The sequence below is a fragment of the Lynx rufus genome, unplaced genomic scaffold (assembly GCF_022079265.1).
Source record: "Lynx rufus isolate CCGP_SWC_20201006 ecotype Redwood Valley unplaced genomic scaffold, mLynRuf1.p SCAF_18, whole genome shotgun sequence".
In the NCBI taxonomy this organism is placed as follows: domain Eukaryota; kingdom Metazoa; phylum Chordata; class Mammalia; order Carnivora; family Felidae; genus Lynx; species Lynx rufus.
This window is the reverse complement of record NW_025814832.1, coordinates 9,677,365-9,689,819: the sequence shown is the minus strand read 5'-3', so window position 1 is coordinate 9,689,819 and position 12,455 is coordinate 9,677,365. Positions and strand designations below refer to the sequence as shown.

The window sequence follows — 12,455 nt, the reverse complement described above, 5'->3', positions numbered from 1 at the left end:
CACCTTTTCAAAAGCTTGGCGGGTCATCTTCCTGTGCACCTACACCCAAGAATCATTGGTTTAAACAAGAGAAACTTTTGGGTTAAGGAGGCTGGTCATGTCTGGCATGTTTTCACCATGTTCTCCTGGCACATTTTTGAAACAGAAAATTCAGAGAACTGATTTGCCCTGATTTATGTGTTTGAGTAGTGTTCTTAAAATAAAAAACATCCTCCACCCTTGAGTTGATTTAGGGGATCAGAAAAGAAAAAAACCAAATACATCCCAAATACTACACTTGATTTTCACCTAAAGCCTTCTCTGCTAGCCCGACTTCTATTAATTTATAAATTTCAAAACAGAATTACTTAAGTAAATATATATTTAACTATGTACAACATTTACAGCTTACAGACTTAACTCAAAATTATACACTTGAGTAAATGTGTAAAAAGTTGGCAATATAGTATGTAATACTTGAAAAATTTCAAAAACAACTTTACCTCAAAAATATTTTACACCAACTTTCCAAAGTGCTATCTTCACAGGTTCATTGTATCTTAACAACCCAGTTAGGCATGAAGTAACCAAGATCATATCCAGAGACAGCACTTTTGGTACCACTGTAGAGGGTGTAGAAATCTTGGGTCTTTGAAACCCTATAATAAAGCCCCTTTTACCCTCCAATCCTGAGACAACAAATCTTGTAGTTCTCCCTCATCATCGCTGTCAACATTCTCCTCTTCCTTTTTCTGCAGTTCTTTTATAGTCAGAACCTCTTTAAGCTTATTTTTAATTTCATCCTGGCGATTCCGAAGCTTTTCCACCCGACGGTAACATTCTATCTGCTCATCGATCTCCCCAATTTGCCGGTCCAACCGTCCCTCCTCATCCTCTTCAGCAACTATGGCTTCAGAAATGGTATTGACCTGTCTCATGGCCTTTTGAAATTCGTCCCACTCTTTGTCCATCTGATCCTTTGGGGCATCAACCTTTCGAACCCTAGCGTCTATTTCAGGGTCATCAAAAAAGCCTTCCGGTAATGCTTCCGCTGTGTTTTCTCTCCTTTCCACTACTTTTTCATGTATTTCTGCTTTCTCAATGGACCCTGAATGAGGAATTAAAGGGGCCTTGGGAGGATTTGTATCCGAGAAGCCGCTTGGCAGCATACTACTTGTTGCCTCCCTCGAGGAGGAAAGCGAGTGTTCCTTGCCCTGTGCATCGGGCGGCTGCTTGCCGGCGTCTCCCCTTTTCCCTTCTCCTCCCTCCTCCTCCTCCTCCTCCTCTTCTTCCTCATCTTCATAATCAGGGAGTAAACCGAGTCCTGAAACCTTAATGAGGGTCGCTCTAGTGGACTCCTTCCCTGCTTTGTCAAAGTTGGTGGACAAAGCGGATGTGGAGGGCTGTACCTGGGGCAGCGGGGAGGCCTTGGGTCTTTTGGCATCTTGACCGTCCGCCTCCGACGCCTTCCTCTTGGCTGACTGAGGCACTGAGCTGGCGGACGGACCCTGGGTGGCTTCCTTCGCGCCTTTCAGCTCGGCCACTTTCTCCCGGTGCTGCTTTCCCAGGACGTGAGTCTGCCACAGGAGCTCGCTCTTCACCGGGGTGTTGCACAGGGCACAGCTCAGCTGCCCCAAACGGTTGTACTTCGCAAATGGAGATTCTATCCGTTTCCGGTTGGTGCTCAGACGCTGCTTCTCCTTCATCAAGCGCCGCAGTTCGTCCTGATTCACCACTCGCTTCCCCGCCGGAGTGCGAGCGGAGGCGGGGGACGCCATCTTGGCGCCCTGACCCAAGGTGATTCTGGCTTCCGTGCGGGCGAGGCCTGGTAACGTCACTTCCTGTGCTGGCGAGGATTGGCTGAGGGTTCGCGAGCGCGGGCGGTGGCGCCGGGATTTCCCTCAGGATCCGCGCTAAGGCTGTCTTTGCCGGCCGGGTCGCACGCTCAACGGTGCTATGGCTGCGATCACGGCGGTGAACTCCAAGGCAGAGGTGGCGCGGGCCCGGTCGGCCTGGGCCGTCAACATATGCGCCGCCCGAGGGCTGCAAGATGTGCTACGTACCAACTTGGGGCCCAAGGGCACCATGAAAATGTGAGGCGGCGGTTAGGGAGCCGGGGGCTTGTTGGGTGTCGCTGCGCGCTCTGAGGCCGACGTTCCATGAAGGGCCTGGAGCGACGGGACGCACCTGTGGGCCTGGTTGTCCTCGTTCTCATTCTTGCCCTGAGGTCATCCCTGGCCTGGGGCGGGAGGAGCCCGAGGAAAGGGCCCCCAATGAAGCTGTGACACCCACTCCCCACTCCCTACCCCCCGCCCACGTTAACGCTCTTGTGCAGTTGGAAAGTCGTTTCATCTGGTGTCTCTTTAGAAACATAAGCGGTTTAACTCCCCTGCTCTTTGAGACTATATGCCCTTAGGTTGGTTTGTGTTTGGCAGTGTGTTGTAGCGTTAAGGGCACAAAGACCTTGCGGTTGCAAATCCAAGTTCCCCTTCCAGCGTGCGTCCTTAGGCAACTTAACTTGAACGCTCCGCGCCATCAGCATGCATTTACTTAGTATCACAAGTTACTTTGGAAGAGTGAGGAAAAAAGAGCAAAAAATGTGTAAGGGGGAAAGATGCATTCTAAGAGGAATGAGCAAAATTAATACTAACGGTAAAAGAGAATGCTTGTGTACTAATTGGATGCTGGGAACACAGATGGTGAAGGTATCATATATGTTATTGATCATATATATCGCAAATATAATACTGAGGAAAGGGACTAATTACTGATGGTGGTAGGGAGAAGGAAAAACCTCCCGAAAACAGATTTTTAATCAGAGTCTTGATAAGTTAGAGTTCACCAGTTGGAGAAGGGAGTAAAGGCCTCCTGGTAAGTTAAGGAATGAGAAAGTCCAGTGGTGTAAATCCAACAGAAGTGAAAACAAGCATGACATATTAAAGGAACCATAGTATTTTCCCACCAGATCTCATTTGGTAGATGCCAGGAAAAATGGACATAAACCAGTTTGGGAAGGGTGAACTAGGTCATTGCCAAATAGTCTGGATTTTACCTTGAAGGTGATGGAGAACATAAAATTCATTGAAAGATTTTTTCCCCATGTTTGTAAGAATCATTGAAAGATTTTTGATCAGAAAACTGACTGAGCCACATTGCCTTTTAGAAAGATAAATGTAGTGTGGAAGGTAGATTCAAATTCAGAGATATTAGGATGCTGCTTAAGTAGTCCAGGCTAGAGATGTTGACAGTTGAACATGGAGAGGAGGGAGTAGATTCAAGAAATACTTAGGTTGTACAATTGACAGAACTTGATGATCTAATCAATGTGAGGGATGAGGGAAGAAAGTAAGTTGAGTGAATGAATGGTAACGTTTCACACACACACACACACACACACACAAAACCTACAGCAAATTTACAAATTTGTGGTTTGTAGACTTACAAATACTCTTCTTGGACCAAACTGCCATTCATAACTCATCAATTTCTGTTACCCTTAAACTTGTAAATGCTCCATTTGGAATGAAATTGCTATAGCAGTCCACATGGGGAGAAGTGATTCTGTAGGCTGTACATGGTGGTGGTTACCATGGAGTCTCCCTATGGCACATAGATGTTTTGAAGCCCAGTTCCTGATATCAAGGATCGAGACTGGGAAGAACTGAGAATATCTTGCTTGACCCTTGCCATCTGAGGTTTAATAACATCACTGTTTTCTGAACAGGCTTATTTCTGGTGCAGGTGACATCAAACTCACCAAAGATGGCAACGTACTGCTCCATGAGATGGTGAGCTGATGCTACTGACTCTAAGAAACCTTAATAAGCCTAAAACATAGTACAAATTGTATATCCTTAAAAAAATTTTTTTTAATGTTTATTTTTGAGAGAGAGAGAGAGAGAGAGAGACAGAGCACGAGTTGGGGAGGGGCAGAGAGAGAGGGAGACATAGAATCTGAAGCAGGCTCCAGGCTCCCAGCTGTCAGCCCAGAGCCCGACGCAGGGCTCGAACCCATGAGATGTGAGATCATGACCTTAGCCGAAGTCAGACACCCAACCGATCAAGCCACCCAGGTGCCCCACAAATTGTATATCCTTAAACCAAGGCTGTCAGCTTGCTCATACTGCAGTCATGAGTTATACTTGCTGGGTTAAACCTTAATAAAAGATATTTTTGGTTGTTTTCAAATCTTCATACAGTCCAAGTAATAGCTTAGAGATACTTCCAAATTAGTTCCATCTTTTAAAGGCACTGTGTTATGTTCTTTGTAATCATGAAAACATAAAAAATCCTTTGCAATTTTAGTAAATATATTCATCTTAGAGATTGAAGGATTTAATGTTATTTTGGAAATGTCATTGCATTCTAAAGCAAAGACTCTTCTAAAATGTTCAAACCTCATTAGTTCTCAATTTAAAAATTTTGGGTATTGACATTTATTAAGTATTGATACTACAGAATTTGTGAACGTGTAGAGTGAGGCTTATTTCATTTCTTAATTTTACTGGTGCCCTTAGGTTATCTTTTTGCATTGGACTGTTTTTTTTTTTTTTCAATCTCGTTCTTTTAATCTGTTGCTTGCTTTTTCCAGCAAATTCAACACCCAACAGCTTCCTTGATAGCAAAAGTAGCAACAGCCCAGGATGACATTACAGGAGATGGTACTACTTCCAATGTTCTAATTATTGGAGAGTTACTAAAACAAGCTGATCTTTACATATCTGAGGTATTAGCATATTACAGAATTCACATTCATGTAGTACTTCACTGTTTTAAATGTTTGTTTATTTTTGAATCGGGGGGGAGGGGCAGAAAAGGGGGATAAACAGAGGCTTTGTCGCCAGACTCGAACCCACGAACTGTGAGATCACCACCTGAGCTGAAGTTGGATGCTTAGCCGACTGAGCCACCCAGGTGGAAATTGTTGTTTTCACTCGTACAATGGTTTAATTTTAGAGGGCAAAAGTTAATTTTTATCAAGATACTTAAAAAAAATTTTTTTTAATGTTTATTTTTTATTTTTTTTTTCAACGTTTATTTATTTTTGGGACAGAGAGAGACAGAGCATGAACGGGGGAGGGGCAGAGAGAGAGGGAGACACAGAATCGGAAACAGGCTCCAGGCTCTGAGCCGTCAGCCCAGAGCCCGACGCGGGGCTCGAACTCACGGACCGCGAGATCGTGACCTGGCTGAAGTCGGACGCTTAACCGACTGCGCCACCCAGGCGCCCCTAATGTTTATTTTTTAAATTTAATTTTATTTTTTTAATTTACCCCCAAATTAGTTAGCATATAGTGCAACAGTGATTTCAGGAGTAGATTCCTTAATACCTCTTACCCATTTAGCCCATCCCCCCCTCCCACACCCCCTCTAGCAACCCTCTGTTTGTTCTCCGTATTGAAGTCTCTTATGTTTTGTCCCCCTCCCTGTTTTTATATTATTTTTGCTTCCCTTCTCTTGTGTTCATCTGTTCTGTGTCTTAAAGTCCTCATATAAGTGAAGTCATATGATATTTGTCTTTCTCTGACTAATTTCGCTTAGCATAATACCCTCTAGTTCCATCCACGTAGTTGCAAATGGCAAGATTTCATTCTTTTTGATTGCCGAGTAATACTCCATTGTATATATATACCACATCTTCTTTATCCATTCATCCATCGATGGACAGTTGGACTCTTTCCCTACTTTGGCTATTGTTGATAGTGCCGCTATACACATTGGGGTGCATGTGCCCCTTCAAAACAGCATGCCTGTATCCCTTGGATAAATGCCTAGTAGTGCAGTTGCTGGGTTGTAGGGTAGTTCTATTTTTAATTTTTTGAGGAACCTCCATACTGTTTTCCAGAGTGGCTGCCCAAGTTTGCATTTTCACCAGCAGTGCCCAAGAGATCGTCTCTCTCCGCATCCTCACCAACATCTGTTGTTGCCTGAGTTGTTAATGTTAGCCATTCTGACTGGTGTGAGGTGATGTCTCATTGTGGTTTCGATTCGTATTTCCCTGATGATGAGTGATGTTGAGCATTTTTTCATGTGTCGGTTGGCCATCTGGATGTCTTCTTTGGAGAAGTGTCTATTCATGTCTTTTGCCCATTTCATCACTGGGTTGTTTTCTGAGTGTTGAGTTTGATAAGTTCTCTATAGATTTTGGATACTAACCCTTTATCTGATTTGTCGTTTGCAGATATATTCTCCCATTCTGTCTGTTGCCTTTTAGTTTTGCTGATTGTTTCCTACCCTGTGCAGAAGGTTTTTTTTTTATCTTGATGAGGTCCCAATAGTTCATTTTTGCTTTTGTTTCCCTTGCCTCTGGAGACGTGTTGAGTAAGAAGTTGCTGCGGCCAAGATCAAAGAGGTTTTTGCCTGCTTTCTCTTACAGGATTTTGATGGCTTTCTGTCTTATATTTAGGTCTTTCATCCATTTTGAGTTTATTTTTGTGTATGGTGTAAGAAAGTGGTCCAGGTTCATTCTTCTGCATGTCACTGTCCAGTTTTCCAGTTTTCCCAGCATCACTTGCTGAAGAGACTGTCTTTATTCCACTGGATATTATTTTCTATTTGTCAAAGATTAGTTGGTCATACGTTTGTGGGTCCATTTCTGGGTTCTCCATTCTGTTCCACTGATCTGAGTGTTTTTGTGCCAATTTTTATCAAGATACTTTAGTACAATTGTAAATTTTCTTTTTTTAGTGTTTATTTATTTTTGAGAGAGACAGAGACAGAATGAGAGTGGGTTGGGGCAGAGAGAGAGAGGGAGACACAGAATCCGAAGCAGTCTCCAGGCTCTGAGCTGTCAGCACGGAGCCTGACGTGGGGCTTGAACTCACGAGCCGTGAGATCATGACTTGACCTGAAGCCGGACGCTCAACCGACTAAGCCACCCAGGCACCCCGGTTTTAGTACAATTGTAAATGGAAGTAATAATGAACTCTTTTTTTTTTTTTGCCAAAATAATTCCTTTCATTAGAATGATATCCCTTTTTAAAAAATGAAATATTTAAGGTATATAAGAAGGTAAAAAATTAGCCATATACCCATGAATAATGACCTAAAAAAGAAAACATCACTGATGAAGTCTAAACCAAATTATGCACCTTTTAAAAAATAACTGGGGAAAAATAATTGAAGGTTTTCACACTGTGAATTTACCTACCTTTCTATTTTATTTTCCTTATAAACGATCTACTCTAGCCAGACTCCTCCAGTCTACTCACTAGCCTCTGAAATCACTACACACATTTCTATGTCACTGCCTTTGTTCAATCTGTATCCTTTTCTTGGCATTATTTATCTGTCTAATCTAATTAAGTATTTGGGTTTTTTCCTTTCTTTCAAGAACCATTTCAGCAAAGCATTACCTGTCCAAGTGCTAAGATTAGTACTTTGCATTTCATTTAGTATTGGGAATTGTCTAATAATTCAGTACCTGCAACGTACCTCATTTAGGATGCCTTTGGCTGTAAGCAGTAGAAACTTGACTGAAAGTCACTTAAACAGTAAGTTATCTCCCATTACAGAACATCCAAGTTTGGTTGATTGAAAATGTCTATTAGTCATCAAGTACCCTGGTCCTTTCTGTGTCTTGGCTCTTCCATTTATAGTGCTGTTTCATGATAAAGCTTATTTCTGTCCTGATTATAAGACTGTCAGAGAAAAGTAGGACTACTTGCTTCCTTTAATAACACTCAGCAGGAGAGGGAGGATAAAACTATTTGCCCAATTATGGAGTTTAACTCCTTCCTTTATAATATAATTGGGCCAACTTTGATCTGTGTCCATCCCAAATCAATAACAGGTTTTAGGGGAATTGATTTAATCCAATCAGGATCCACCCCTTGAGTTAGCTAGAGAGGGTAGCTTCCTCTGAAGACCTGAGGAAGAGATACCTAAACAAGATTAGGGTTTGGTTAGGGAAAAAAAAGTTTGGGGAGGGGGAGATGCTGACGGGCGTTGACATAATTGTGAAACTGTGGCAGTATAGTGATAAACCTAAGTACCAGATGTGATAGAAACACTGAGGAAGGAATGATAGCCTAAACTTGCCCGAATTAGGAAGCACTCTTTGGAGGAAGTAAGACCTGGGTTAAATCTTTAGAATGAGAAGCAGTGAACCAGTGGAAAGAGTGAGGAGCAAGGAGAAAGACATTCCAGGCAGAAGGAACAAAATTAACAGAGGCAAAATTAACAGAGAAGAGAAGCAGCATGGTATGTGTGTAAAGCTGCAAGCATTTTAGTGTTGGCCAGACTTTAAAGTGCTGTGGGACGGCAAGGAAAGGCAGGAGAAGTAGGTGGAAGCTGGATTACAGAGGGCATGTGGTATACTAACCACGAAGAATGTTCGTGTTAACATATTAATGACTGATCTGGTCAGATTGGCATTTTAAATATTCGAGGGACAGCTTTAAGGGAGTCAAGACTAGAGGATCATAGTCCGGGTGAGAAATTGTGAGATCCGAGACTGAGGAAGTGTTTTGAAAATGTTTAATAACATCCAGGGTCTGGAGTCAGGCTTTGTAGGTTTAAATCCTGGCTCAACCACTTAATATCCTGGTGATCTAAAGCAAGTTTCATTATTATAAACCTCAATTTCCTCATCTGTGAAACAGAAATAATACCCACTTCATAGTGTTGAGAGGATTGAATGAAATAAGCCTTTTAGATTAGAACCTGGCACAAATCCTTAAGAAATGTTAACTTTAAAAAATTATTGTAAGACTGATGTAGAGGAATGGAGGAAGGGAATAAATTAGACCCAGTTCCAGCTTTCAATAAGTTTATATATTTTTCCAGAAAAGACAATTAAAAAAATTATTTTGTTGGGGTGCCTGGGTGGCTCGGTCGGTTGAGCGTCCGACTTCGGCTCAGGTCATGATCTCACGGTCCGTGGGTTCGAGCCCCGCGTCGGGCTCTGTGCTGACCGCTCAGAGCCTGGAGCCTGTTTCAGATTCTGTGTCTCCCTCTCTCTGTGACCCTCCCCCGTTCATGCTCTGTCTCTCTCTGTCTCAAAAATAAATAAAAAAAAGTTAAAAAAAATTTTTTAGGGGCGCCTGGGTGGCGCAGTCGGTTAAGCGTTCGACTTCAGCCAGGTCACGATCTCGCGGTCCATGAGTTCGAGCCCCGCGTCGGGCTCTGGGCTGATGGCTCAGAGCCTGGAGCCTGTTTCCCATTCTGTGTCTCCCTCTCTCTCTGCCCCTCCCCCGTTCATGCTCTGTCTCTCTCTGTCCCAAAAATAAATAAACGTTGAAAAAAAAATTAAAAAAAAATTTTTTTTAAATAAAAAAAAATTATTTTGTTATAATATCAAGCCTATAGAAATGTTTCAGGAATATTCCAAAGAATAACATTTCTCTCTTTCTCAGATATAAACGTATATATGGTGCATGCATATATGTATGTATGTACATATTTTTTTTGAATGGTGTAAGTTGCAGACATGATCATCTAAATATTTCAGTGTATGTTTCTTAAAAAAATTTTTTTTTAAATTTTATTTATTTTGAGAGACAGAGAGGGAGAGAGAGAATCCAAGCAGGCTCCAGTGCTGTCTGTGCAGAGCCTGATGTGGGTCTGGATCTCACAAACTGTGAGATCATGACCTAAGCCGAAATGAAGAGTTGGACACTTACCTGACTGAGCCACCCAGACGCCCCTCGGTATATATTTCTTAAAACCACGATATTCTCTTATGTAATCACAGAATAGTGATCAAAACCAGAAAATTAATATTAACATTGATACATTGATACAGTAGTATAATCTATAGATTTTATTCCTATTTTATCATTTGTCCCAACAGTGTCCTTTATAGCAGAAGAAAATCTACGTTCATGCATTACATTCAGTTGTCCTATCCTTATAGTCTTCTTTATTTTTTAATTTTTAACATTTTCTCAAAAAAAATTTTTAATGTTTATCTGTTTTTGAGAGAGAGAGAGAGAGAGAGCGAGCGAGCACGGATGCCGGGGAGGGGCCAAGAGAGAGGGAGACACAGAATCTGAAGCAGGCTCCAGGCTTCATTTATTTAGGGGCTCCTGGTGGCTTAGCTGGTTTAGCGTCTGACTTCAGGTCATGATCTTGTGGTTTGTGAGTTCAAGCCTCACACCAGGCATGCTGCTGTCAGCCTATCAGCGCAGAGTCCACTTTGGATCCTCTGTCCCCCCTCTCTGTCCCTCCCCTCTTGCGCTCTCCCAAAATAAATATATCTAAAAAAAAGTCAGATGCTTAACTGACTGAGCCACCCAGGTGCCCTCCTTTAGTCTCTTTTAAACTGGAATTATCCTGAGCTGTCTTTTGTGTTTTATGACATTGCTACTTTTAGAGTACAGCCAATTATTTTGTACAAAGTCCTCAATTTGGATTTGACTATCACAATTAGACTCAGGTAATAAACTTCTGGCATGAAATACCATAGACGTGTGGTAGTGTTCTTAATGCATTGTATCAGGAGGCACATGATGTCTATTTGTCCCATTGCTGTGATGTTAACATTTGGTGAAGGTGGTGTTTGTCTGTACTTTCCTCCAAATCAGCGTTGGTTCTTTTCCTCTGCATTAAAGGAGTCTTTTCTTTTGTGCCCATTCGGAAGGGTACCACATGACAGTGTGTCATAATTTTTGGAAATAAAGAGGAATTTTGTAGTGTTTTGTCCTGGACATAAATTTTTTTCTGTAAGTTTGAGGTTGTTTTAAATATGAAGCACTGAAAAATTACTTTCATAAGTTATGTACATGCATTTGTCTTGAGTGCCATTGATGTGGGTAATATTACTTTCTTTGGACATACCTATTAACAGGAGAAGATGGTTACTTTTACTTTGGATGACTTACCTTATGATTTTTAGTTTTATGTTGATGTGACAGGGCCTGCACCCTAGAATAATAGCTGAAGGATTTGAAGCTGCGAAGATAAAAGCACTTGAAGTTCTGGAAAAGGTTAAAATTAACAAAGAGATGAAAAGAGAAGTCCTCTTAGATGTGGCTAGAACATCTCTACAAACTAAAGTTCCTGCTGAATTGGCTGATGTGTTAACAGAGGTTTGTGATTAAACTTTTGCATTCAGAACAAATATAGACTAATGCATGATGATATTTTTATTTTTCCTATAAGAATCAACTATCATATGTGGTTCTTTTGAACATGAAATAAAATACAGAAGGCAAACATTTATTCACTTAGTTATAGTCTATACTTGATTGGTCAGAACAGTATGTGTAATTTTTCAAAAGTGTCATATTAAACCTTCTTTTAAGTTAACATGAAAGTTAATGAAAGGGGCCTGGCTGCCTTCTTAAACCTTCTTTTATTTTTATATTAAATTTAATTTATTGTCAAATTGGTTTCCATACAACACCCAGTGCTCATCCCAACAGGTGCCCTCCTCAATGCCCATCACCCACTTTCCCCTCTCCCCCATCCCCCATCAACCCTCAGTTTGTTCTCAGTATTTAAGAGTCTCTTATATTAAACTTTCTGTTAAGTTAACATGCAGGGAGCTTGGCTGCCTGTGGATCAACCCTTGTGGATGTCATTGGGGTGAGGTGCTGGTCTCTTAAAACCTAGAGGTCAATATTTATTATGTGAGGTGACACATAGGTTGTTAAGGTTACCACTTTAATGAAGCGTGATTGATCTGACAGATAATCTTCACATCTGGGAAATGCGTATTTATTTTGTTTACTTCTAAAGGTAAAATGTATGTAATTTAAGGAGTAGATTGGGTATTTTGGGAAGGCTTTTATCAGGTGGCTATAGTTTGATATCATCATTGTTCCTCAGCTTTGTATTTTCTGCAACTTGAATATATTGGTTTATCAGGAATGATGAATTCATAACCAAAATCACAAGGCATTGATATATAAATCAGAATGCTGTCTTGCTAATTTACTCTGAGAAATACAAATGACAAATGGACTAGAACACCTGATTGGTTTCTGGTCAATTCCCCTTACCAATAGGAAAACCTACTTTGCAAATCAGATTAAGATCAGACAATTTCTTGCTCAGCAGAGTTCAAATAAAGACTACAGTATTTTTTCCTGTTGGAGTACATATATCAAGTGATCCAGAATCTTCATGTTATCTGGTTAGTGCGCCCATTCTCTTTTGGAGTTGTAGAAACACTGATACTCTCATTATCCTGGGGTCTTTGTCATTATTCCCTGTTAGGTTCCAAAACCAAGTATCATGTTATCTCAGGTAAACTAAGGTATAGTTTTTTGCTTTATTTATATTTTAGGGTGGTTATATTGTAATACTTAATTTATGTAATTTCATATTACTTTCTTTAAAAAAAAATTTTTTTTAGCATTTATTTAGTTTTGAGAGACAGAGCACGAATGGGGGAGGGGCAGAGAGAGAGAGGGACATACAGAATCCAAAGCAGGCTTCAGGCTCTGAGCTGTCAGCACAGAGCCCGATGCGGGGCTGGAACCCACGAACCATGTGATCATGACCTGAGCTGAAGTCGGACATTTAACCGA

General features: G+C 41.2%; 2 protein-coding genes across 3 annotated transcripts in view; one reads left to right on the top strand and one right to left on the bottom strand.

Moving 5' to 3' along the window:
• Positions 1-343: 343 nt before the first annotated feature.
• ZNF830 (zinc finger protein 830) lies at positions 344-1,766 on the bottom strand. The gene has a single exon (XM_047080465.1). It carries the CDS (start codon positions 1,755-1,757, stop codon positions 639-641), a length of 1,119 nt encoding a protein of 372 aa, XP_046936421.1. The 5' UTR covers positions 1,758-1,766; the 3' UTR covers positions 344-638.
• A 169-nt stretch (positions 1,767-1,935) lies between these two features.
• The window catches only part of CCT6B (chaperonin containing TCP1 subunit 6B), a 31,472-nt gene continuing 20,952 nt past the window's right edge, over positions 1,936-12,455 (top strand). Inside the window, exons 1-4 of one of the 2 annotated variants that reach the window (XM_047081325.1) lie at positions 1,936-2,072; positions 3,704-3,767; positions 4,571-4,705; positions 10,836-11,009. In XM_047081325.1, coding sequence (XP_046937281.1) covers positions 1,936-2,072; positions 3,704-3,767; positions 4,571-4,705; positions 10,836-11,009 — 510 coding nt within the window. The remainder of the gene's footprint in view (positions 2,073-3,703; positions 3,768-4,570; positions 4,706-10,835; positions 11,010-12,455) is intronic. The other variant, XM_047081326.1, reaches the window with a different exon arrangement.

Excerpts from the sequence above, each read along its gene's own strand:
- ZNF830 (XM_047080465.1), bottom strand. The coding sequence starts at position 1,757 with ATGGCGTCCCCCGCCTCCGCTCGCACTCCGGCGGGGAAGCGAGTGGTG.